Here is a 23,652-nt window from a genome sequence, read left to right as displayed (position 1 = left end):
TCCAGTCGGAATGCTGGACGACAAATAGCCGCTGGACAAGAGAGCAGGCGGGTCAAGCCATGACTGACACACGACACCTCAACAATTTGTCTGAGAGCATCTGCTGCTATCAGAGACGGAAATGAGACTCATTCATACCCAGAAACCTCGAACACCCGCTTATTATTGCGAAAATATAAACACTAGATCGTTTATTCGTTGGAATATGAAGAGTTAGAACTGCAGTTTCTTCATTTATGTCGAAAATAACAGCACAATAATTGCGTTTGGTTTGACTGAAGATTAAAAAGTGGAATTCTATTTCACATTTATGATCAGAACATTTCAGATTTACAGCTTCGCTAGACTTAAATCTGTCCCACAAATTGTAGCCTGAAGTAGAAGACACCATGTTTGTTATGTTGAAGGAGCTGATGTTAACATTTTAATATCAGCTTCATATGTTGCCATGGAAACAGACCAGTGCAATTCAGTGCTATTGAAGAATCCATCCTGAAACCAAACCCACACAAATGTCCATCCCATTTCTAATTTCCTTCTAATCTGACCAAATACATCTCCAACACACACACACACACACACACATATATATATATATATATATATATATATATATATATATATATATATATATATATATATATATATATATATATATAAAATAAAACTGTATGATGGCATTTTTTGTAATGTTAAAAATTACTGCAGAATTGGAATATAATTGAAATACTTTTCCCCGACAGACATAAAACATATACACTAGAATTAAAGTAACTAAAGAAGATATTGATGAAAATTGTATATTCAAAAAACGCTGCAATAATTATGTCATTTCCAACTTGTGACTTTGAGTCACAGCTTTTAGGAAAACCAACATTCACTTAACTAAAATGTAAGTTTGTTTTCATGTTAGCGTTGCTTTCTCTCGGCACTCCAATTTCCTCCCACCGCACAAAAAGACAGAGGGTAATTGATGAGTGAATTGTTCATAAGCACGAGTGTATGCACTGTGATGGACTAGCGACTGGTCCAGGTCATCCTTTACCCACCACCCAGCTGGGACGGACTCCAGCACCCTGCTGCCCCATGAAGGAAATAAATGGAATACAATTCAGAATTGGGCAGAATTCAACTGACAGTTTGAAATTATAATATATAATTTCCCATTTGACATGATCTTCTCAGAGGTGATTCTTTAAATATCTGTGCTAAAACCGAGAGGAAAAACCAGGCTGAAGACAATGGTGCATGAGTTTTTATTTCTTTATAACAAAAAATGTAAATAATTCAATAAATTATATTAATTTATCTGTGAGGTTTAAAAAGGAAGAAGTGACTTTTTACTAGCATATTGTCCACAAGAGAAACACAGAAAGGAGACAAATAAATAAACAACAATGCCACTGGAACCGTTCCAGTACCAACTGTCACATCAACACAACAGTCACACATATCTTGTGCTTGTTTTTTTTCAGGATGTATATATTAAAAAAAAAGAAAAAAAAGAAAGGCATGTGCAAATTCTCTTGAAGGAACCGTTCAAACTGGAAATCAGAGCAGATGCAGCAGCAGAGAATAAGGCTTGATCAGAGTTACGGAGTAACCCGACGAACACAAACGTGAAGAAAACATCTCTTTTCTAGTGTTTATACTGATCCAAGGCGAGGCGCGCGCTGCTCATCACTCCTCCTGCTTCTTGAGGAAGTACTGTAGAGCAGAATCCCACTGGTCTCTGGGAAAACGGTTGGACAACTCGCAGTAATCCAGCAGCTGGAACACTTTGGACGGCAGACAGAAAACATATCAAAACAGAACACAGCAAAACGCTTCTGAAAAAAAACTGCTTTTCTTAGACATCACTGATATGACTATGAAAAATTTGAATCAAAAAGTTATTTGCACCACAACCATTAAAACTTGACTTGGACTTCATTTAAAAATGAATATGTGAAGAAAACCAGCGTCTTAAAAATGAAAATCAAAACATAGTAATTTTAAGGTGTCTTGCTCAGTGGCACATAGGCAGCGTTTGTTCCTGGCTACAACACAGGACTTAAACGTTATGTAAACTGTAAATATAAATCACATTCATGGCGAGGCGTTTCACCAATAAATGATGCAAACAAATACCACCCTCAAGAAAAGGGCTTTAGAACGGGAACAAACTTAAAGCTACCTCACACAAAGGATGCATCACAGGAGAGTATAACCGTAAACACACATGCCATACAGTCAGGATCCTTGTATTTCACCATAATTTCTAAAGCAAACTATGAAAATGTTGCTGTTTCAGCAAGAAAAAAGGATTTAGAAGTAAAATTACCCACACAAAGCTAATTTTCACCAGTCGTTTTGCATTACGATAATGCCACACTCAAATTACACATAAAAAAGGTGATATCAGTGTTTCTTGACACCTTAAAAATAAAGTTTAATGCGCTTAGAATTGGTGACGATAGGAGAATAACAAAAATATCGAAGCAAAAGTCTGCAAACGACGCAAACTTCTGGTTATTTCCTGTTAAATTAAAAACTTTTTGTAACGTTTAAGTAAAGTAAGATGAACCTGCTACTTAAAAAACCCAAATATCTGCATCATTATTTTGGTTTTATGAAACAGCTCACTCATGACAGACCATAACTGTGTCAACCGTCCAAACCTCAGTGGTAAAACTCACCTCCTTGTTTGGCTTTATTGTCAGACTCCCTCTCATTCGCAGCACAATCCTGCAGAGCAGAGCATATTAGTGTCTTCACACACAGCTGCTATCTCACATCCTAAAGTTGATATTTCCAGTCAAACAGGTGATAAGATCCTGGATCAGGGTGTCGGGGAGGAGGGTCTTGCGGGGTCAGAGCAACAATGAGGGCGGCGGGGCGAGACGTCATGCATTATATCTTTGTTTGAAAGGAGCGACAATGGCTCCTCTCCCTGTGAATGGAAGGTAATCGGTGTCTAAACAGAGGTGGCCTGCGGGACGGGGGTCCTTGTCAGAGGAAGACGAAGGAGGTGAAGATGTTTACTGGGGCAGTCGGGACCAGTGGCAGGTACATCCACAGAGGAGGAGGAGGAGGAGGAAGACATTTGTCTTTGTAACAAGACGCTCTCTAACAGACTTGTCGAATGATCATCAATTCGCTGAAGAGGAGAAACTTTGGTTTGTGTAAAACTACAGACGGACATCGCCATACTCAGACACTCACAGGGGTCATTTTGTTAAAGAAGTTGAAACGTCAAATGTGAAGCCTTTTTAAGCTCCGCTCAAACTAGCACTGGAATGGTCAGCTGTTCCACCCCCTTAACTTAACTTAACATTTAAGGTGATTTTAGACTTAAAATGTTTCGAATGCTTCAAGTGAGCTGCGACTTTTGTATAAACATGTTTGACAAATATAAACATTGTTTTAAATGAGGGGGACACAATATCAGGCACAGCACTATGAAACGCTGCCAGCGTGGACCCAGTTTGAGATGCTGACGTCAAAAACACTTTTCACTTGAATCTACCAACTGAGGTGTTACACAGACTAAGCTCTAGAGGTCAGTTGTAAAAGCTAAACGTTCACAGGCAAAGTTCACCTGTCTGCATATCACAGATATGGAGGCCCATTGCCCTTATGTTAAGAAAGTCACCAGAAAATAAAGAAAAAAAGGGCTGCGTATATCTGTTGATCAAGTGTGGGGAAAACAAACTCCTCACTAGAAGAACATTTATTGCTGTTATTTATATACTGTTATGAGTTCATGGACACATCAAATCAGCAGCTAAACCCATCTTTTTTCCCCCTTTTTTTAATGTGTTCATTTATTTACTTTGTAAATCATTTGATAGCTGAATGAGTAGCAGGCTTTTCCCTCCAATTTTTCGGGCCTTTTGGTCCACATGGGACCCGATTCCGTTCCAGACTATCAGATGGTCGCGTCCCTCATTTTGACCAGAGCAGTCCTCATATAAAACGGCTGCAATAAGCAGGGGAGTGTGTGTGTGTGTGTGTGTGGGGGGGAGAGCAGGCTTCACCTGGATGAAGGTGGCCAGCAGCACGCAGCTCATCTCCTGCTGCAGGATGTCCTTGTTGGGAGTGTTGTTGTAGCAGGCGGAGATGAGGGAAGGGAAGAGGACGCGGATGAGCCGCGGGTGGCTGAAGTACTGGAAGGGCAGCTGGCAGAGTTTCTGCAGGACGCTGGGCTGCCGTCCCGACTGCACCATCACCTGGAACACACAGCGAGCAAAGGCGGTCAAGTCGGTGAGCGCCGCGCGCCGTAAATCAGCGCAAGAGCCCCTCCCACATGTAAATCTGCCAGTGAAACAACACACAAACAGCCATTAGTAGCAGACCTGCGGGGCACCGTCTCCCACCGCACAATTACAGGCTGTAAAACAAAATGATGGGATGTTTTTGTTCTTCCTTTGTAGCCCAGTCGCGGTAACACAAGCTGGAAATGAGAAATGCGCGCTGATGTCATCATTAGCGGTTCAAACTTCACTTTCAAGTTGTGTGTTAAGTTCAGAGCTGTTAGTGGAGGAGTGAAGCTCAGGTTGAAAGGGCATCCACAGTGCAAGCGAGGGGCCACTGGCAGTAATACCATTAAAGACATTTGGTGACATCCTGCTCTCCATCACAGCCGGACGTCCAGTACATAAAATCCCAGCTCCTCCGCAGAGGCAGAAGGAGCTTTGGGGGTCACCCCAATACCAGAGGGATGAGGTGAGGTCCCACAGTCAGGGCCATATTAAAGAAGCACCTCAGCTCAGACTTCTGAGGTCGGGGAAACGCAGCGTATATCACCGTACTTCCAGCAGCAGAACTTGATGACAAAACTGGCAAATGTTTCGCAGGATTTTCAGAGAAGTTCCGCACAGATGACGGGGATCATTCACTTCTGGTGATTTAATCCAGATAAAGTCAGTGGAGGAACATGAGACCTGAGCAGGTGTTGAGTTCCATCGTACAAATCATCTCACAAACCCGACTTCTATCTTCAGCTGCAGAAAAGACAGAAACATAAACCGAAAAAAGCCGGTGGCAGCAGGTAACCAAACGCTGCCTGCCAACTTTCCGAATTTTGACAAGACGCTGAAACGGTTCCCAACCTGAGATTAGGCCGCAGCGCGACGTCTCTCAGCTCGGCTGAAGTGTCTGCAATGTACAGCTCCACATCATAAAACTAACAGCGAGCATCTAAAGCGGGGCATCTGGAAAACCTCAAGTGTCTCAGCCGCTCTGTTCCGTCTTAACTTCCCTGAGCTGGCAGTTTCAGACGGCAGCCCGCGGTTTATGACGCTCCCGTTACATAACTTCCTCACTGTCCACAATGACAACAAAGCGTGTGTAAAGTTAATGTTCTGAAACGCAAACAAAGTCGGATTCAAGAGCGGCAGGAGGAAACGGACAAGCAAGCACGTGACACTGCTGGATGCCTTTCTGCACAAAGAATTTTTAACATCCACAGAATTGGTAGCACATATTAACAATTAACAAGCTAATTACCTGCTTATTAATGGTTAATAATCATAATTATGTGTTGCTTAAAATGAACTTTCAGTGACCAGTTCAGGGCAAAGTATAATCTGGAAGAAAATGATGGAAATTGGTCTTTAATAATGACTAATATGTTGCTAATACACTGATGAATAAGCAGTTTATTTATGGTAACATTTGTTCCCTAACCTAAGTGAGATAAGTCATTTTTTACTTCTATTTGGGCTGGAACTCTACAAGACGAATTTCAATGAATTAATTGACTGCAGACAAATAAAACAACTTCATTTCATAATGTGATGTCATTACCAAAACATAGATGGTAACGGAGACTAAATAACATTGCTCTGATGGACAGAAAATTTAACTTAAACTTTAGGATGGAAGCGCAAAATGATGATGTTTTAGCTTATGTACAGAGTCAACTTTAATTTGATAATTCTAGCATCAAATATTTTAAAGTGCGATTAATCGCGATTAATTATGAAATAATGGAATTAATATTATTTTTAAAATTCAGTTTTACCCCTAATTTACTGATAACAAAAACAAACTCAGTTATTATTGACGGCCTCATCTTAGGATAATTTGACTGTGGTTTTACAGCTGACATTTTCCTGCCAAAATATCTCAGCTGCACAAGTGACACGCGCCATGGCTTCCAACCTGCATGCGATGGACCGAGGTCATGTGACAGCAGCTCCTATTAAATACGCGTGAAAGTATGGAACACCAAACCTGAATGACCAGAATGATTCCACAATTCAATTCCTCAAAGAATGAAGTAGTCTTTGAGGAAAAAAAACAAACTTGCTGCAAAAAAACTGGAACAATTCTCAAGTCATTTCTCTTTTATATTCATGACGGAATTAGACTCTGATCACAGCGTGTTGCAGCAGGACGTGACAATTTAAGCCTCAAGATAAACCAGATCCCTCACCAACCCCTCCCCCAAAAGATAAGACAACAGAGCAGGTGAATCCAATTACGCTTTAGTGCCTCTCCACAACATCCACAAAAGCTCATCCTGCCGTCAGCTCAATTGACTCCCGACAAAACCAAACAAGGACATTGACACTCTAAAACTCTTATCCACAATTACAAGTCCCAGGAAATGATGCAGGAATATATTTATTTCTCTGAGGCAACGCTGTCATCCATCGCAGATGCAGGGCGTCAATAGTTCCACTACTGACAACTGTATTTTCAGACGTTGGAACTGAAGGTTTGTGAGGATCAAACCGAAGCCTGTCGGACCTGTGCTCGCCCTGGAGTGTAAATCATGGACTGAGCTAACAATCGAGCCTGCTCCTGCCAGTCACAGTCTGCCTGCATCTGTCTGTTTACTCTGAAGGAACATTCCCTGCTGCTGGCTCCCCGCGGTCTGCACGAGCTGCACTTACCCCGCAGGCAGCGCAGCGTTGTCTCAGAGAGAGCGTTTCAACATCAGGTTAGCAGGAATTACAGAGTTCGGCCAGGCCAGAGGAAACGCCCTCGGAGAGAATGGGAAGAGGACGGATGACCCTGCTGATAAGACCCCTCGCTGGATGAGACCAACTCTGAGCACCAACTAGATGTCAGTCACTGCCCAATACTCCACCTCATCGACTACATTGCAAATCTAAATTGAAATTGAATAATATCAACATTTAGGATTCATGTTTCCAGTAGTCAACATAATGCATAGATTTGAAGTTTTTAAGTGTTAAATTCATTATATTCTCAAGAGTTGTACAATCTTGATCTTGTGATCAGCCCTTGTGGGTTATTGATGTATCGTTTCGGTTTATTTTATTTTTATTATTATGTTTTTGACTGCACACTGCACTTTCCAAGTCGGTGGGATCCCCACTAACCATGGCAATAAATCCGATTCTGATTCTGATCATTGAGGCGGAATAACTACCATGCTGGTGATAACTAGTCTAAGACGACGGCCTGCTGATACATTTTGCCATGTGGATAAAGTTGGATCATCTGAGCAAAACGCATGTGAACAGGATTTTACATGTCAGAGGAAGGGGCATAAATTACACCCCCCACCCAGCAGGGACATACACTGGCACGTGTAGCATGGAACCGAGCCTTTATATGTTCCTAATGCGTACGAAGAAGTCATGAAATAGCTGTGGCCGGGGCAGAAGCATAGGTGCGTCTTCATGTGATGACTTGCGTCTGTTTCCACGCAACCCGTCTTCAGATTTCCACGCTCTTAAAACGACACACGTCTGTGTAAAAAAGCGATCAGGAATCAGGCGGGTTAACGTGTCAACAGTTAACAATTACAGTTCCGTCAGCGCTAAGACTCGGCAGATCAACACCGAGGATGATTCACGGATGATTCATTGTTATAAATACAAGGAGATTATCAGCCAATGGGGGGTTGCGGAAGTGGAGAAAACGCCACGCTTGTTTGTGTCTTCATGTTTACGCTACTCTACTTTTTAAAGACAATGAAACATGTGGTCGCATGGATCCGAGGGCCCCACGAGCAGGAGACTTCATATGTCACTCTTGCAATAGCTTTTTGTGTGACAAGGTGAATTATTCATGCCCCCCGAGCAGAGGGAATACATCACGACGTAAAGCAGGGCTTCAAAGTTCTGCGTTTTATGAGCAGCCTTATTTCAAGAGCACATATATAAACAAGAGCTGGTGTGCCGACAGTGAATCAGCAGTCTCTCTGACCGCACAGGCCTCTGCTTCGGTCGCTTTTGTGTCCTGCCAATGCTTACATTAGCCGGGAAAAAAGCTCAAGCTGCTCTAAATATTCGCCTCCTTAACGCCATACATCTTAGTACCAAACTGCATGGACACATTCCAGGAACAGGACCGGTGGAAGCTGCCTTTGGATCTAGTTTCTTAACCTCCTAAGGTATTTTCTTCCCCGAGCAAGTCCCTCAAAGGTTTTCAACATCTTGACTTTCATATTACCAATGAACGCTTGAAAAAGCTATGTAAATATTGTTCCTCATACAATGATAAAAAAAATCATCATCATCTTCTATAACACACTATAACACGTTTACATGTTTAACACGTGCATCTCAAAATTTAAAAGGGATTTGCATTGTAAAAATGAATAAAACTTAAAAATCTAGAAAGTAATGTTGCTCAGGTAGTTTGTTTGAAGCAATACGGGCGAGACTCTACTGGCACATACAATGGTATCAAATGATGGTCACATTTATTTCCCTAAATAAACAACTTATCCAAGTGTATTTGCAGCAAAATAGTCAGTAATTAATCTTTATAAAGTACTAATAGTCTTGTTGAGACTGACTAGATTTTACCTTGGAATAGACACTGTGAATTACAAAAACAACAACCCAGAATTAACCGTAAATAAACTTTACAGTTGAAATTAGTTAATATAGTTAATACCGGTTGCCCAATCTAAAATGTTAATCATATCATTCAATAAACTCTCATAATTTAGGAGAAAATTTGAAACATACTTCACTTTGTCACAAGGGTTCTAGAGGGAAATGATCAGCTCAAGAAAGTCACTAAATAAAGACATTTTAAATGATCAGCTCAAGAAAGTCACTAAATAAAGATGAGGGAATTTCTCTTCGGAGATGAATTAAGTATTCATCTATCTATCTTATCTATCTATTTAAATGATCAGCTCACTAAATAAAGACATTTTATGTGTAAAAAATGAGATAGTTTAACTGTACTGCCTCAAATGTCACATTCAACTTTCTCAAGTTCGCTTTCATACGTGAAAGGACAAAAAATGAACTCCAATAAACAGTAATACAGCAAATCCTTTCACAGCTTGTTTAGTCTTCAGGCACTCAAAGACAAGATTCAACGTAGCGCTGCGTCTGTCACTTCTGTGAATCATCAACTCTCGCTAAATTATTCAATGAAAATGCTAATCATCAGCAAGTTTCAATAATTAATTTCAACACAAAGCTGAATCTCCATTTCACTTAAACCAAAAAGTCTACATGCTCCCGACCATAGTGGCTGTGATGGGGTTTCAAGTCAGGTAAATAAATGGCACATCATTGGCTAAAAGTGCGACGTGCGTCAGATTGAACATAATCACTGTAGCGTGTCTAAAGAGGGGCCCGGTAGACCCACCACGCTTGACAGCCTATTACACAGCAGCCCGGTCTGCCCCATCGCCTCATGCTCGCCCCCGCCCGACCCCTCCCTCTTCAGTGGACGTAACACTGAAGGCAGCACGTCGTCTGGCTTTATCAGGAGCGAACAAAGGCTCACTCTGCGGGACAATGACGCGACACGATAGCTGCCGGCAGGAAGGTGCTAAAACATGAATCATTTAACGCGTGCTTTTTGTTACAATTTCAGTTTCTGGCAGACGAGCAGGAATATGACACGAGGTTTGACAGCTGAAACTTTTAATAAGATAACTATCAATGACAGCTATTCTCAAGCTATCGCTGGGAAGAAAGAGGGTGAAACACAGTCATCACTTTCCTTGTCAGTTTAACTGTCACAGCAATATCAAGTGTTTACACTGCTGCCTTGAAATACAAGCACAATGGTGTCATAATTATTATGAGAGAAATGTAAATAACAGATGTTTATTAAAAACAACGTTTACTCTGAAAGCAAGCAAAATTTAGTTTAGTAGTAGTAGTTTAGTAAAAAAGAAAAGAAGAAAATCATATTACACAATTACTGATCATCTTAAAATAAAATAATTTAATTAATAATTAAATATAATAAAATGACAAAACAATAATTAGAATAGTTGTAATTGTAATGTAATACTAAAGCAGAAATGTTGAACAGTGATTTATTTTTCACATGAAATGTTGCAACTTAAAAAATAAATAATGGTGGAATTGTGTTATATTGAAGTACCCCAACTTCCAACTCAACTACCACTACAACTACTACTACTACTACTACAACTAAAAATAATAATAATAATAATAATAATAATAAATGAGTAAACAATTCCGCAGATGTTTCAGAGAGCAAAACACTATATATAAGAAAACCAATTCCTCACCAAAATACAGTGAAGACGCCAAACTGTATCTACATATAATTTACGTATTTATGTTCATATTTACGGTAATGAATAAATGTCATGTCTACCTGGTTGTCGGAGTGATTGACAGTGAAGTAGCCGACACAGATGATGACCTCATGGAGCAGCTCCTCCGAGGAATGCTGAGTACAGTACCAGAGCAGAGAGCTGATGATGTGTCGGAACGCCAGCGACAGACCCTCAGCTCCCAGGACAGACTGCAACAACAAAGTTAGAAAAGTAAGAAAAATGGAGATGACTAAAAAATGATGAGCTGAACTTAGTGTTGATCAATCAAAGAGAGATTACACGCATCTTCTGAACAAGACTCGCTGTTTGTAAACAATACGCAAAAACCAGTCAAACAGAAGAGAACACAAGTTCATCCCCCAGTTTTCCCACTAATGTTTGACTCGGGTCACGATTTATGAGACAGAGAAAGCAATGACTGTAATTTGTGAAGCGACTTCATGTGAATACGGTCAACAACAAGGATGTAGAAGGACGTAGAATGAAATGATGGGGGCAACAGTTTGTATATAAATATATATTTATATGAATAATATATACAACGGAAATGTATACTATATAAATAGGATTACATTTAAAGAAAATTGAATGAAACATGATGATGATAAAATAAATTGAGAATTAAGTTAAATAATTGAGATTTCATCGAATTATTCATGTTAAAGAGGAAATATGCCATATATTATACAATAGAATCATGACACACAAGACAAGCACAACATCCAGCCTTCAAGAAAAGCACATTTTAAGACGCGGCGAACCTCAGGCAGCTTTGTCTGCAGCTGTTTCCAGTTGCCGGCCCACTCGGGTCAGCGAGTGGAAGCTGCAGCTTCAAAGTAATTACTACAAGTCATTAAAATAATTAACAGCATTCTTGCTTCCTCTCCTGCAGCCGCCTGAGCTGAGACGTGGAGACTCTCCTCTACCTCTCTAATGTACAGCGACTATAACTCCATACCTCACTGTAGACCCACCCTGGCAACTGACCCGGAGTCAGAGGTGACTAGTGTTTATGTCGGCAGGTCAGCGTTGCACTGAGGAGAGTTACTCCCCGTCTAATGGATCTTAACAAAGACGGCGACATCAATCTGATCATGTGAACAGATTTAGCAATCCAGGCAGAAGAACTCAATGTTGAGTGCCTCTTAACGGCCTCCTGTTTTCTGCGAGTGGCTTAAGAGTAACACTCCTCGGTGTGAGCAACATTCAAGCAAGAATATGTTAGTGGGAAGAATACCTGGAAGGCGGAAAGGTCAAGCAGGGCAAAACTGTTGAGGAAGCGAATGCCTTGCAAGGCCACCTGAATGACCCCGGGGCTGTAGGGCTCCTGGCTCTGAGAGGCCGACTCCGGAGAGAAACTGTGCAAAAGGATGCAGTACAGCGTGTGCACGACTCCCACCAGGTCGGTGGACTGCAGCAGCACCGTGAGTCCAGTTGGGTCCTGGCGCTTGTTGTCGAAAATACTGGAAGCACTGAAGAGGGAGATGCATGAAGAGGATATGAAACAACGACACACTTTGCTGCAGAACTGCTGAGGTATAAATAAAATACAGAACATGTCTTTTAATATGTTAAACATATGAGTTCAGTGAAACTTTGATTTAATTTGTAAGTGGAGGAGCATGTTGATGAGGAAAACAGTGGCCTAGATGTGGAGGGCTTTAAGTATCGGGGGGTTAAAGTGGACGTGTGGTCATGTCAGGATCCTGCAGATGTGGCCATGGGTCAGTGTATACCGGAAATTCCGCACTATAGAGCACACTGGAATATTAGCTAGAATCATCAACTCCTCACATCTTTTATTGACATTAAAGGGCTCAAAATGCGCTGTTTTCGCCCACATGACTGAAGTTCTGACACCGTAGCCGGTCTCAGCTGCTGCTTCTCATCTCCAATCCTCCAGGAGATCGGCTCTGTGGGCGGAGCTGCGGACAAGCCCTTTAAGGTCGATAAAACGCCTATGATTACATAATAATACAATAATTATTAACTATTACGTTTTTATAAAGACTATTAGAGCCCTGATACTTCCTCCACAAGAAATTAAAGATATACTCAACAGAGTGGCTGCCTCATCTGAATCTCATGGTAAGAAAGGATATTGTAAATATTAATAAATAAAATTTAGAAAACACTGGATCACACAGATTATTTTTTTTTTGTTCAAGGCACGCACTTGTTGGAGTGGATTAATTACAAAGAAACTGATGTCTGGTGGATTAAAGATATTTTTTAAATTATTTAAAAAGCAATCTCATTGTGTTACAATTTAATTTTACATAATTTCTAAAGTGAGATCTTTTGTATTCATCGTACGTCAATTGTGATGTACAATACACTTTCTTAATTCAAGTTTGTTTGGTTAAACAAGACTCCACCCATGAAGGTTAATGCCAGGCATTTGCAACTTCATCCCTTTTTGTATGCCTGATTTATTTACAAATCCCAGGATAACGCTGCTGTTGATAACACGCTTACTCCACACAAAGGACGGCGAGAGGATGCGCGTCATAAATAGACATCAAACTAGCTGTGAACATTTTGTTTCATGTCATGGAAAGATGCGGCGTCCTAAAGAGGAATTGATGGGAAGGCTGGGAAATAAATCAAATTTCATTTCACTCAATTTCAAAAATGGAATCGCATCACCGTCTTAGAGTTTATTAGACATTTAATAAAAGCACTTGGAAGGTAAGCTGATGAATGCAGTGATGGCCTCAGCCTTCCCGAGGAAGAATGTAGCAGACGCCAGAGAAAACTTGCAGCTAAGTAGAGAGAAACAATTTTGGATTACGGTGATGATTTGCAGCCATGTAGAATGCAGGGTGTGTGACCTCTGCATGGAGCCTACAGTGCATGTTGATACTTGATGTTAGCCAACAGGCTCTGTGTGAAATATGCTGCTAGACAAGAACACAGCCTCCTAATGCCGCTCTAATCCCCTGACACAGCAACTGGCATGGCCAAAATATTCAACCGGGCGGCTGAACTGTCTCATACATGACAAGAAGACGAGCTGGTTTCCAGGTGATCTCAAATCTTGTCGTATTTGGTGGTTGGAAAACACAGGGGGATGTTTTTGATTTGTCTTCATCTTACAACTCAGAGGAGGGCGATCCAGAAATTAACTTCATTCACTTCTACGTCAGATACAGACTCCCTTTAACATGTCAATACAGCGTAGCAACACTTACCAACCATCCAACCATTGGCTGGAGAAAGCAAGATAAAAATAGAATCTAAGAGGGGGCGCCATAATTATTCAGACCATTCAAACAACAGTCAAGACTTGAAATATCTATATGTGCAAGAGCAGCTAATAACAGAGCTCCTTCTTGATAACACTTGACCAGGCTGCGAAGGGCGGAAACACATTTTGTCAACATAAAATGCAAGTCTGGGTTCAATACAACTGAAATGCAGAGCCTCCCCAGTTCCTCTCTCACTCCATCCTTCCCACAACTGAACTCATTTGAACTAGGTTCATTCTCCATGTTTAAGCTGCAGGACTACTGAAGCTCGGATCTGCAAGCAGGACACAACAATTTTTGGATTTGGATTGTATTTCCTGATGTTGTCATTGTGTGGATGATGAGAGAGATCTGCGAGAGGCGGTGCTGTGGTGATGATGATGAGGGCGGACAATGGTTCTTGTGCGTCGCTTCTCAGTCAGAAATGTGTATTTATTAACACTCCTAGTGATGTCAACCTCACTTGTCTGTTGACATGTAGTTTCCTGATGTCATAAAACACCCGTGGAACTTGTAAAAGAGCATTAGTGTGTCCAGACGAAGCAGAAGCTTCTGACCACACAACATACAATGGGAGTATTGTATGATCAAAAACGATCAGGCCGTGAAACACCACCAGTTGAAATAACCAGGTGAAATAATTTCATCACATAAAGGCTCATGAAAAACTTTGGTAGCGCCAATTTTTAAACGTGTGTAGAACTATGCTGTCCCTCGGTGCGACTTGTGTGCTTAGCCTCTGTCAGCAGTGCCACTGAACCTCTCTGAGTGGAGGTCACCGGAGCACGCGTGGGTGGGCTCCCCCCCTCTGAAGGTGCAGTCTAGGGGCTGTGGTGAGTGACAAAGTGCTTGGGTCAGGCAGATCGCTATCTGCAGTAACGACAGCGTAGCTGCAGGAAACGACCTGCCGGACGATTACAGAAGAACCTGTGTCTTCCAGAACTGTTTTATTGATCCCTCAAGAACACAGAGAGGCTCATAGTTTCTCGAAAGACAGGTGTGTGTCGCAATAGATGAAGCAATTGTGAGTGAGGGAGTCTTACCGTCCAGTTATGACAAAGCAAATCTTGCAGATGCTGTGCAGGAGTGCAGACGCCTGCTGGAGGAAGGCAGACATCTTGGGATGCTCGTCGACGGGACTCTGGATTGACAGGAAGCAGCCGTACAGCTTGTCAATCAAACCTATGTTTACTACATAGCTGGAAGGAAGACAAGAAGAGATCGCAAGGGTTAAACAGCTTTTCTTAAATCTGTCTCAGGAGAAATCTTAAGTAAAAAGAGGGAAGAGGAACAAAAGCCTGGACTGTGCATGGTTCCACTGCTCTCTGGCCGAAAGTCGATACTTCACCTACGGCCTCCACGTACTGCCATTACTGCAATATTGCCAATTTGTCTGAGCCAATGACAGGTCTCTTGATCACGTTCCCTGCAGTCTCGCAGACACAAATCTCTTCTAATAGTGTCATTAGAGCGCGACAGCCCGGGGTCTCCGACAGTTGGCCAACCAGGGTCGTCTCTTCATTGCCGCACCATGACGACTAAAAAGTCAGACTCACTCCAGTAACAGTTTGTCCAGTTCTCACTGGCGAACTCTGGCGAGCCTGTCACTCAATGACGGCCTCCCAAAACAGGTGATTAGACCTTTTTTTCCAGGGCAGGTCATTTGACACTTGATCCTGGTTACATTGTTTTGACTTGATCCTCTTCCAGGGACTTACTGGGCTTGACAGGATCAATCCTCACTGTGACTGCTTTGTCCAATGTACGGACGTTGGAACTCACAGCTTGGTGGTCGCCCTTTCACCCCACCAAAGACATCAAGTCATACCGACTATACTCATCCATTTTCCATTGCTCAACATACAGTGTCATAATCAGCTAAGGTAAATCATCAACTATCAATCATCAACTTATCAATGGGAACTATTTTTCTCAGACCCTCCTTGTCTCCAGGGTTACAACTGGGTCAGTGGATGAGAGTGGTGGGACCGTGCAGCTGCTCAGTCCAGATGAATCATATTCAGTGGGAGGTACTGAGGAAAGACTGCGCTCTTCCACAAAGATCATCGAGGCCGTGCCTGTCTTTCCTCACGGCCACAGTGTCTTGGATCTAAACTGAATAAGGGGGGAGAGTGTCAAACTCAATCTTTTTCTACAGAGGCAAACCCAGTGAAAACCACAAAGAAAGTCCACACAGCGTGAAAGTGTGTTCACGCAGCAGTGGTAGCGATCTGGCACAAGCTAGTGATCATCACCAGGTGATGTCGCTGTGTCAGCTGTGAGATTTGAAGATTTTTATGAGATGAAATCACTCCACTATACTTATACTTCGGCAGCATTTCCATTAAAAAAAACATGCTCACATCAGAGCAGTTCTAGTGCAGAATGAGACACGAGTTTCTAGTGCTTCTCATGCTGACTGTGTGTGAGGGAGGAACAGCTTTCATGTCTGTGCAGTCGCCAGAGATTGAAACTGACTTTCATCACTGTTCTTCAACTGTTGCAATTATGAGTTTACTTCACTTTGTTTAAATAAATAGTACACAACAAATATTACTATGATCGCAAGCAAACAGATGGAGTCAATAAGATTTCTTAAATAGACAATAATCTTTTTATAAATCCATCAAATTTATATACCCATCACACAGAACTGCACTGCTCAGTAAACAAGCTGAAAAATACCTGATAAGGTCCTGTGAACGAGTGTTGAAGGATTCTATCACGGAGCTCTTCCCTTTGGCGTCAGGGGAGGAAATTCTTGTGTTTTCACCTTGTCCACACTCTGAGATGTGTGTCAACAGGGACCCCAGGATGGTAGCAGTGGTTTGTAAAAGGCCTGTGGTCAAACCTTCAAAGACTTGTTTGTTTACACTGCGGCCAAAAATGGACTTGTCTTCATCTGGAACGTAAAGCTGCGGGAGCAGCAAGAAGAAGTGTGTTACATCAAAGTCAAAGTGAAAATATTAACTTCATGTTAAATTCATTGTCTCACACTTTATTTTCAGACATTTCCAAATAATAAATAAGTCATGAAATGTTATCTGTAAGCAGAGAAACAAATCACATCCAAAGATTCGTTTTGAATGTTAAGAAGCTGCGGCTTAAAATATCCCACAGGCTGTCAAACATAGTCAGCACCATAGAAAGGCAAAAACCTCTCACTTGGTCTGCAAGTTCGGGTGAACACTGATGGCAAAGGTAAATCCACTGACATTCTCCACAAATCTAATTAAAAGGAAACTGGCACGACCCCCACCGCTGCCCTACTCCTTTACAAACACAACACATTCCAAGACACGGACATGCATTTCACCCAAACAAACCACTAAACATTATAACTAATGCAAATTGAAAATACACATTTTCTGAGTCGGAGGTAAATAAAGCCAGATCATGGAGGATCGGCCCAGACAGATCATCTCAGTGTTCACATGGAAAAAGGTTAGCTTGTCCCCTGCAGTGCTCCTGGATATGTCAGTCAGCAGAGCAGCTGCTGGGCTAGCTTTTATATAAACTGAAGCGTACAGCCGAACCTCTCCCTGCCTGCCCTCAGGAAATATGACTGCTTTGGATTGGAACTCCGTGCTGGGGAAAAGGAAGCCCCAGTAGAGTTCATGCATGTACCACAAGCCAGTGGCTGCACCGTGTCCCGTCGGAGACAAGGCGGCAACAGCAAAGCCGCCACCGTTGGATGTTTGGAAGGAGATGGAGCTTACAGTTCAGGTGCTGAAGGATGTAGGGTGACATGTTGCTGCAACGACTGAGGTCGCGCTCACATTCCCTCGGTTCACAGGGATTGTGATACAAGTATGTTGGTAGTTTTTCCACAGTATTTTTGTGAATAATTAACACCTCAATATTAAAGCAGCAAGGTGACCTTAATTTGAGCTCATTGGATTGATAAAACATTTTTTTAATTTACTGCACTTACTGTCAGCTGATGAAGCAAAAGGTCCATAAGAAGAGCAATCTTGTTGCTGAAGAGAACGTAGGAGCAGTTGATGGGACACCGGGAACAGGCCAGGAAGTAGGTGTTCACGGCAGCACACAGAGATCTGACAGAAGGAGCAGTACAAACCGACACGTTATTTCACCCGGGACATGAAAAACAAGCCGAGTCAGCAAGAAACTAAACACTTCTGTATTTGCTGCCTCTCAGTGTGTAGTTTGTCTTTAAAGATACAGCATTTAATGTTGGCAGAATGAGAGCTGATTTACGGTTTAAAAAGCTCATACGCGTAAAGACTCCCCCTACACTACAGTCACCACCACGATGGATCCTCGTCCCATCTTGGCAGAGAAGATGCAGCATTTCCAGATAAAACGATTCCTCGCAGGAGCTCCTTCTTCAAGTTAACCCCAGGTTTCGTCTGCTGAGTAACAAGCACCCCGAAAAGATTAATGCCACAGATAGCGCCAACCTTTTACTGTGACTTCGACTCCCTCTTGCCGCCGTTTCATCAGTTAATATTTCCTGACAACTGTATATTTTAGCAATTGGGAAAATGGCGTGTCGTATCTTTTGTTTGAAAAAAGGAATCCGCTTCGCTGCTGCCAAAGGGCGACCGTGTTTATTTAAACTTGTAAACATTTTGATATCTGCCCAAAAGTTGACATCTGCTGCGCGTTTTAAAACCACAGTGGCAGCGATCGGGAGCGTCGACTACAGATCGGCGACAGAGTTTGCAAATCCTTCGGCTCAGTATTTCTTAATGTGCAAAGCTGTGTAGTTAAAATCGGTTTGAACACACACACATTAATTATTAAGTAGATCAATTTTTATTCACTGATTTATTGGGAGTTTAAAGTTTGAAAAACATCTTTCTCTTGTTATAATTTAGACTCTGAGATGCTAAGAGCAAACGTAATCTAATAATATCTAACCACAGTGTGAAGCCGTCAGGATGAGGATCAGCAGCTCTAAATCTGAGTTAGGCCCAAGAGGAAGTTTTCCAGGTACGTTCTTCTGGGTGAAACTCCCCGTGCAGCCCAGAAACTAGCACCAGAATTCACATCTTAAAGTCAGCTTATAGTTCATTTAGCCTCACCAACTTTTTGAAACCAATATCATTGTAAATATAATGGTAACCAAACACTGACGTCACAAAAGGCCCTTAAAGTTGTATGAGATCTGTTCAGTCGAGTTTTTAAGGAACCAGATCTGACATTTCATGGCAAAGAAACTCACTCGACTGCGCCAAAAAAGATAAAATGTTAAGTTCGGCACAACAAACTTTGTTGTTGATGCGTTGGAAATCCTCCATCCAGAGTGGTTAAAAAGGTGAAGAAACATGAGAACTTGAGCTTAGGGTGCACCCAGCATGACAGCTATGATACATATGTAAACAGAACACAGAAACCAGCCAACGTACAGCCAACCATTCGACACGGAAAAATACCCAAACGACAAGTGAAAGACTATTGTGTAATTAAAGGCTTTACATGGCTTAATTCAAACCGATGCCAAGCACAGTCTCTGAAAAAGCCAAGACCTTCTTTAGTCACCACTAAGTCCAAGTCCCCACAGACCTGCAGCAGCACATAACTGAAGAGGTATCAAATGGCCGATATGAGATCAAACGTCAAGTTAGGACTGACCTGGTTATAGTCAAAGGTCTATTTCAGAGGATGAAAGTTATTCAAGGCTACTGTTGGTCATGGTTATGACGAATGAGATTTCTCGCTCCTTTCACTCAAATGCAGGTTGCTTAAACAGAAAAAGCTGGAAAGGTATTACCACACTCTTCGCAGAACTGATTCCAAAATGGTTGACAAGCAATTTGTTTGAAACCATTGTCAAGTTCAAACTATTCACGGTACTTCCAGTGATCCAGAAAGGAAAAGTCGGTGATCAAAGACCAGGTGGTTTCAAATGTTTTTAACATTGTCACACATTTTTTTGTCAAACTAAAAATCCATTATGAAAACAATTATGACTGTGAAATGAGTCCCAAACCGCTGACTAAAGCAACTAATGAGGCTTGTCTCCAGTCATCTCTGAACTGTCAGACATCTCTGAGTTAATGCCTTCACACCAGCCCTCACAATGAACCACCACAGCGATTCTGTCTTTGGTTTCCGCCCACCAAATTGGGCCTGATGAGACTGACACATGATAGCTAGCCCACTATGGGAATCTTATTGACTGAGAGCCATGTGACAGCTCCAGCCTCAGTCGAAGAGGAACAATTTGGTAAAGTGGTGCAGTGGTTTGTCTCACGTTGCACCAAATAATACGCAGACATTCCTGTCCTCACACCTGTGAATGTTGACACCAGACACTATTAGTGAGATAAATTTCGTATTGAAATTGCGTCGGAAAATAAACTACAGTGAAGTGAGGCGTGGATGACAGAGATGATCTTAATGAGATCTCAACAGTGGTGGGGAACCCTTTCACATCCAAGGAAATCTTGCTAAAAGGCAGACGGATCACACCTGATTACAACCCACCTCTGTCTCGCTCCCAGGGGGTCTGCCTGGGTGGCCCCAAAAGCACTGCATCTGATGAAGTGGAACTCAGAAGAGATGCCGGGGACACTCGTATTACGAGCAGAAATTGGCTTGTTTTTGATTTTGCATTTAGTTAGACCTCAAATAAGGGACTTATTCAACGTCGATCACTTTCACTGGGCTCCAGACCACAAGAGAGAAAGCAAGCAGGTTGCAAATGTATCCAAATAGATTTGTCTGTCCTCATCAATGAGTGTTTGTTATTGGCTACAGCCTAGCATTACCCAACACAAGTGGGTACAACATATCGCCAGCACCTTCATATCTTTGGTTACCATGTGATGGTATCCTTCTACTTCCATTTCCTGGTTTCTTGGCGTCTGCATCACAAACGGTGGTCCTACACCATCTCCTCTCCAGGTATCCTAACCATCTGGCCTTCCAAGCTTTGTCTCCAAACACTCATTTCTCATTTGTCGATCTCAGTCAGTATCTTCCCCTCAGACTCCGTGCTCCTATTAAGCTTCCCTTGTGCTCTTGTGGCTGCTCTGAGGTCACAGCTTAAAGAAAGGATGTAAGTGAAAATCTGTTCAAGTCCAATCCACCTTTGTTCATACATTTAAACTCAGAATGAATGAAAGGAAATCAGAAGGCATACAAAAATGTGAAACATATTTTCAGAAAACCTTAAAAAAAGTTACGGGACACATTTGAAGATTTATTTATTAGCATTCAATCTGCTCAGATGTAACACTGAAGATGTCAGCAGAAAACTTCACCTTCAGTGTTATATCCAAGCATATTGAATGCCAATAAATTCATCTTCAAATGTTGAATAATAATGATTATTTCCACTTCTCTTCAGTCTGCTTAAAATATACGATGTCCCTCTGGCAAATATATCAGGCAGTCAAGGGAAATGTAACACAACACCTGATACACAAATGCATGTAGTGCGTCAGCTGTTGTCTTTTTAATCTACAATGTTTTGGAATACGTGAGTGAACATCTGGGTCGGGAGATGAGCAGAGCTTAAGGATTTATGAGGGCAGAAGTGGTGTTCATCAATAAAGCAAATGACTGGCTGATGACTCTAAATGAACAACTGGTAGGTTAATACCAGTAAGAAGAAATTGTTAGTGTCCGCTCCATCTGGCTCTTTCTTGCCCGTAAGTCATTGTCACAAAGGCAGCTCTTCTTTTCACCACAACACAGCATACATCTAAAAGCCTCCCAATGCTTTTTGTCACTGACTTGATCTATCAAGTCTGAGATCAGTGCTCCTCAATCCCAGTCTCAGATTTCTTCCCCTCTGTGAGTTTCCTATGTGAGCAGTGGAGCCTGACCAAAGCAACGCTGCAGAAATCTGACCAACTTCCAGATCAGGTTGAGGCCCGGCCTCTTAAACAGTGTAAATTTGTGTTCAGGGGAGGAAAAAGAATCCTAAGCCAAAATAAAAGGTGAGGAGCAAATCCGCTCCCCTGTGCGGCCCAAACAATCCCTCCATTCACCGAACTCTAAATGACATTTAATTTGATTCTCCCGTTGATCCCTCCGATACCCTGAGTGCGTCTAAGACTTTGACTCCGGCCAGGTAGAAGGGCGGGGGAATCTGATGAGCCGTGACACAGCACCACCTCCGTGAGCAGCACAAACACACACACTCGCACAATTGGTGGAAAACATCCTGAAATCAGACCACGGGTGGGAGGTCTGATTTCACAGGACACCAGGTCATGTGAGACAGGAGAGGAAATACAAATTGGGTTAACACGCAAGTCCAAGGTCTCCTGAACTCTTCGCTGAGGATCTCACTTGTTCAGGTTACGATGATAGTTCAGGTCTCTCGGGCAAAGCTATTCCAGCGATATGCTAAATAGAGCATAACCTCAAATATAATTAGTTGCGTCAGTAAGCTTAACAAAAATGCATGGGAAACATGAAGTACATAATAATTGTACATTCAGAATTTCCAATTTTCACTTCAAACCATGAATCCCATCCGCATTCACAAACTGTCCTCAAACATAACCAAAGCATAAACGCCATCCCCATCTGGTTCTCAGTCCAATCCCAATTCTGGGTGCATCACGATGATAAAACTGAACTTGTCCGACTTGAATAATAACGTACATAAGACGCTGTGCCGGCAGACGTATACGATGGAGGCTGCTTAAACTGGGCCCGGTCAATGCAGTGACCACAGGGTTACGCCAGGACATTAGTGGAGCCTCGCAGAGGAATTAGCTCATTAATGTAATGGTAACAAGATGGAATCAGCCTCCCCGGGGAGAGATATGGCAGAAGCATCTCCTCAGCTGCCTTTTTTTGTAAATCACTCAGCTTATCTGGTTGGAGGACGTGATCAATACGGCAGCGTCACTGTAAACAGATAGTGTAGCACACTCCGGGTTGAGCGCCGGTATAGCAGCCCATTAGGTCAGACAGCCATCCAGATGACGGATTGTGATAAGTAGACAGCCGGCTTGCGTTCTTGTGTTGCATCTATTCACCATCTCCCGATGACAAAGGCTTGACTGAGCCAATTCACAAGGTTGATGCGTGACCTTTCCAGCGTTTTGTGCAGCGGAAATCAAACGACTCACAAGTTGACTCCAGAAAATGGAATGAAATTTGAATATTAATTTCAGTCAGGCGTTACATTTGGACGATCATGGCTTTTATTTTGGTGTGAAATGCTTTTCTGGAATGTCACCAGAAATAGTGTTCATTAATTTGAATGCTTCATTATTGCTACATTGCATACAATCTAGAAAATGTCTTCTTAAATTACAGAGATTTGAGTGATTTGCCTTCAGGCCCCACTTCTCCAAGTTCTGCCATCAACCAAATCATCATGTTTTTGCTTAACATTCCACACTGAAAACCCTGGCTACTTAAAAATAAACTTTAGTGTGGTGCATCTTAGCCACAGTTCCTCCTCCAAAAACCAGTCATCAATATGATAAAAAAAAAGGAATTGTTCAGTCACAAATAACAAGACGAAATTGAATTATAATATTTTATATAAATATTTTTATATTTTGCCACTCACTATATAGCAGACGAATTAATAGAAGTGTTATGTGTAAAATAAAACACACAAACTTAAACAAAGACTCTGAAAGTAAATAACATTATATTCAAGGTAGAGATCTCTTTCAATTCCTTCAGATTACAGTGATGGAGGACGAGGCAAAAAAAATCAATACACACGTGATTCCCTTTAAAAGCCTTATAAATATAAGAAGAATTTGTCCATTAGCAGAGATTCAGAGACCAATAAATGCTAATGAATGGGAGGCCAAGGCCATTCTACTCCATTACTGAATCCCACTAGTGAGCTTCCCTGACATTATCTACTGGCAACATCAGACTCACATCTCAAAAATACTCTGCACTCCAAGTGATAGATGG

The 23,652-nt window shown here is 41.9% G+C and overlaps 1 protein-coding gene across 6 annotated transcripts in view; it reads right to left on the bottom strand.

Moving 5' to 3' along the window:
- Positions 1 to 1,240: 1,240 nt before the first annotated feature.
- scaper (S-phase cyclin A-associated protein in the ER) overlaps positions 1,241 to 23,652 on the bottom strand; it is a 52,547-nt gene continuing 30,135 nt past the window's right edge. For all 6 annotated transcript variants that reach the window (XM_053884658.1, XM_053884659.1, XM_053884663.1 and 3 more), the window contains 8 exons: positions 17,714 to 17,837; positions 16,465 to 16,694; positions 14,823 to 14,978; positions 11,766 to 12,000; positions 10,567 to 10,716; positions 4,020 to 4,211; positions 2,679 to 2,727; positions 1,241 to 1,778 (listed from right to left, as the gene is read on the bottom strand). In XM_053884658.1, coding sequence (XP_053740633.1) covers positions 1,681 to 1,778; positions 2,679 to 2,727; positions 4,020 to 4,211; positions 10,567 to 10,716; positions 11,766 to 12,000; positions 14,823 to 14,978; positions 16,465 to 16,694; positions 17,714 to 17,837 — 1,234 coding nt within the window. In that variant the 3' untranslated portion in view covers positions 1,241 to 1,680. The remainder of the gene's footprint in view (positions 1,779 to 2,678; positions 2,728 to 4,019; positions 4,212 to 10,566; positions 10,717 to 11,765; positions 12,001 to 14,822; positions 14,979 to 16,464; positions 16,695 to 17,713; positions 17,838 to 23,652) is intronic.

Source organism: Synchiropus splendidus, chromosome 14 (genome assembly GCF_027744825.2).
Source record: "Synchiropus splendidus isolate RoL2022-P1 chromosome 14, RoL_Sspl_1.0, whole genome shotgun sequence".
NCBI classification, from domain to species: Eukaryota; Metazoa; Chordata; class Actinopteri; order Syngnathiformes; family Callionymidae; genus Synchiropus; species Synchiropus splendidus.
Note: the sequence above shows the minus strand (reverse complement) of the source record. Positions and strands in the feature narration are given on the sequence as shown.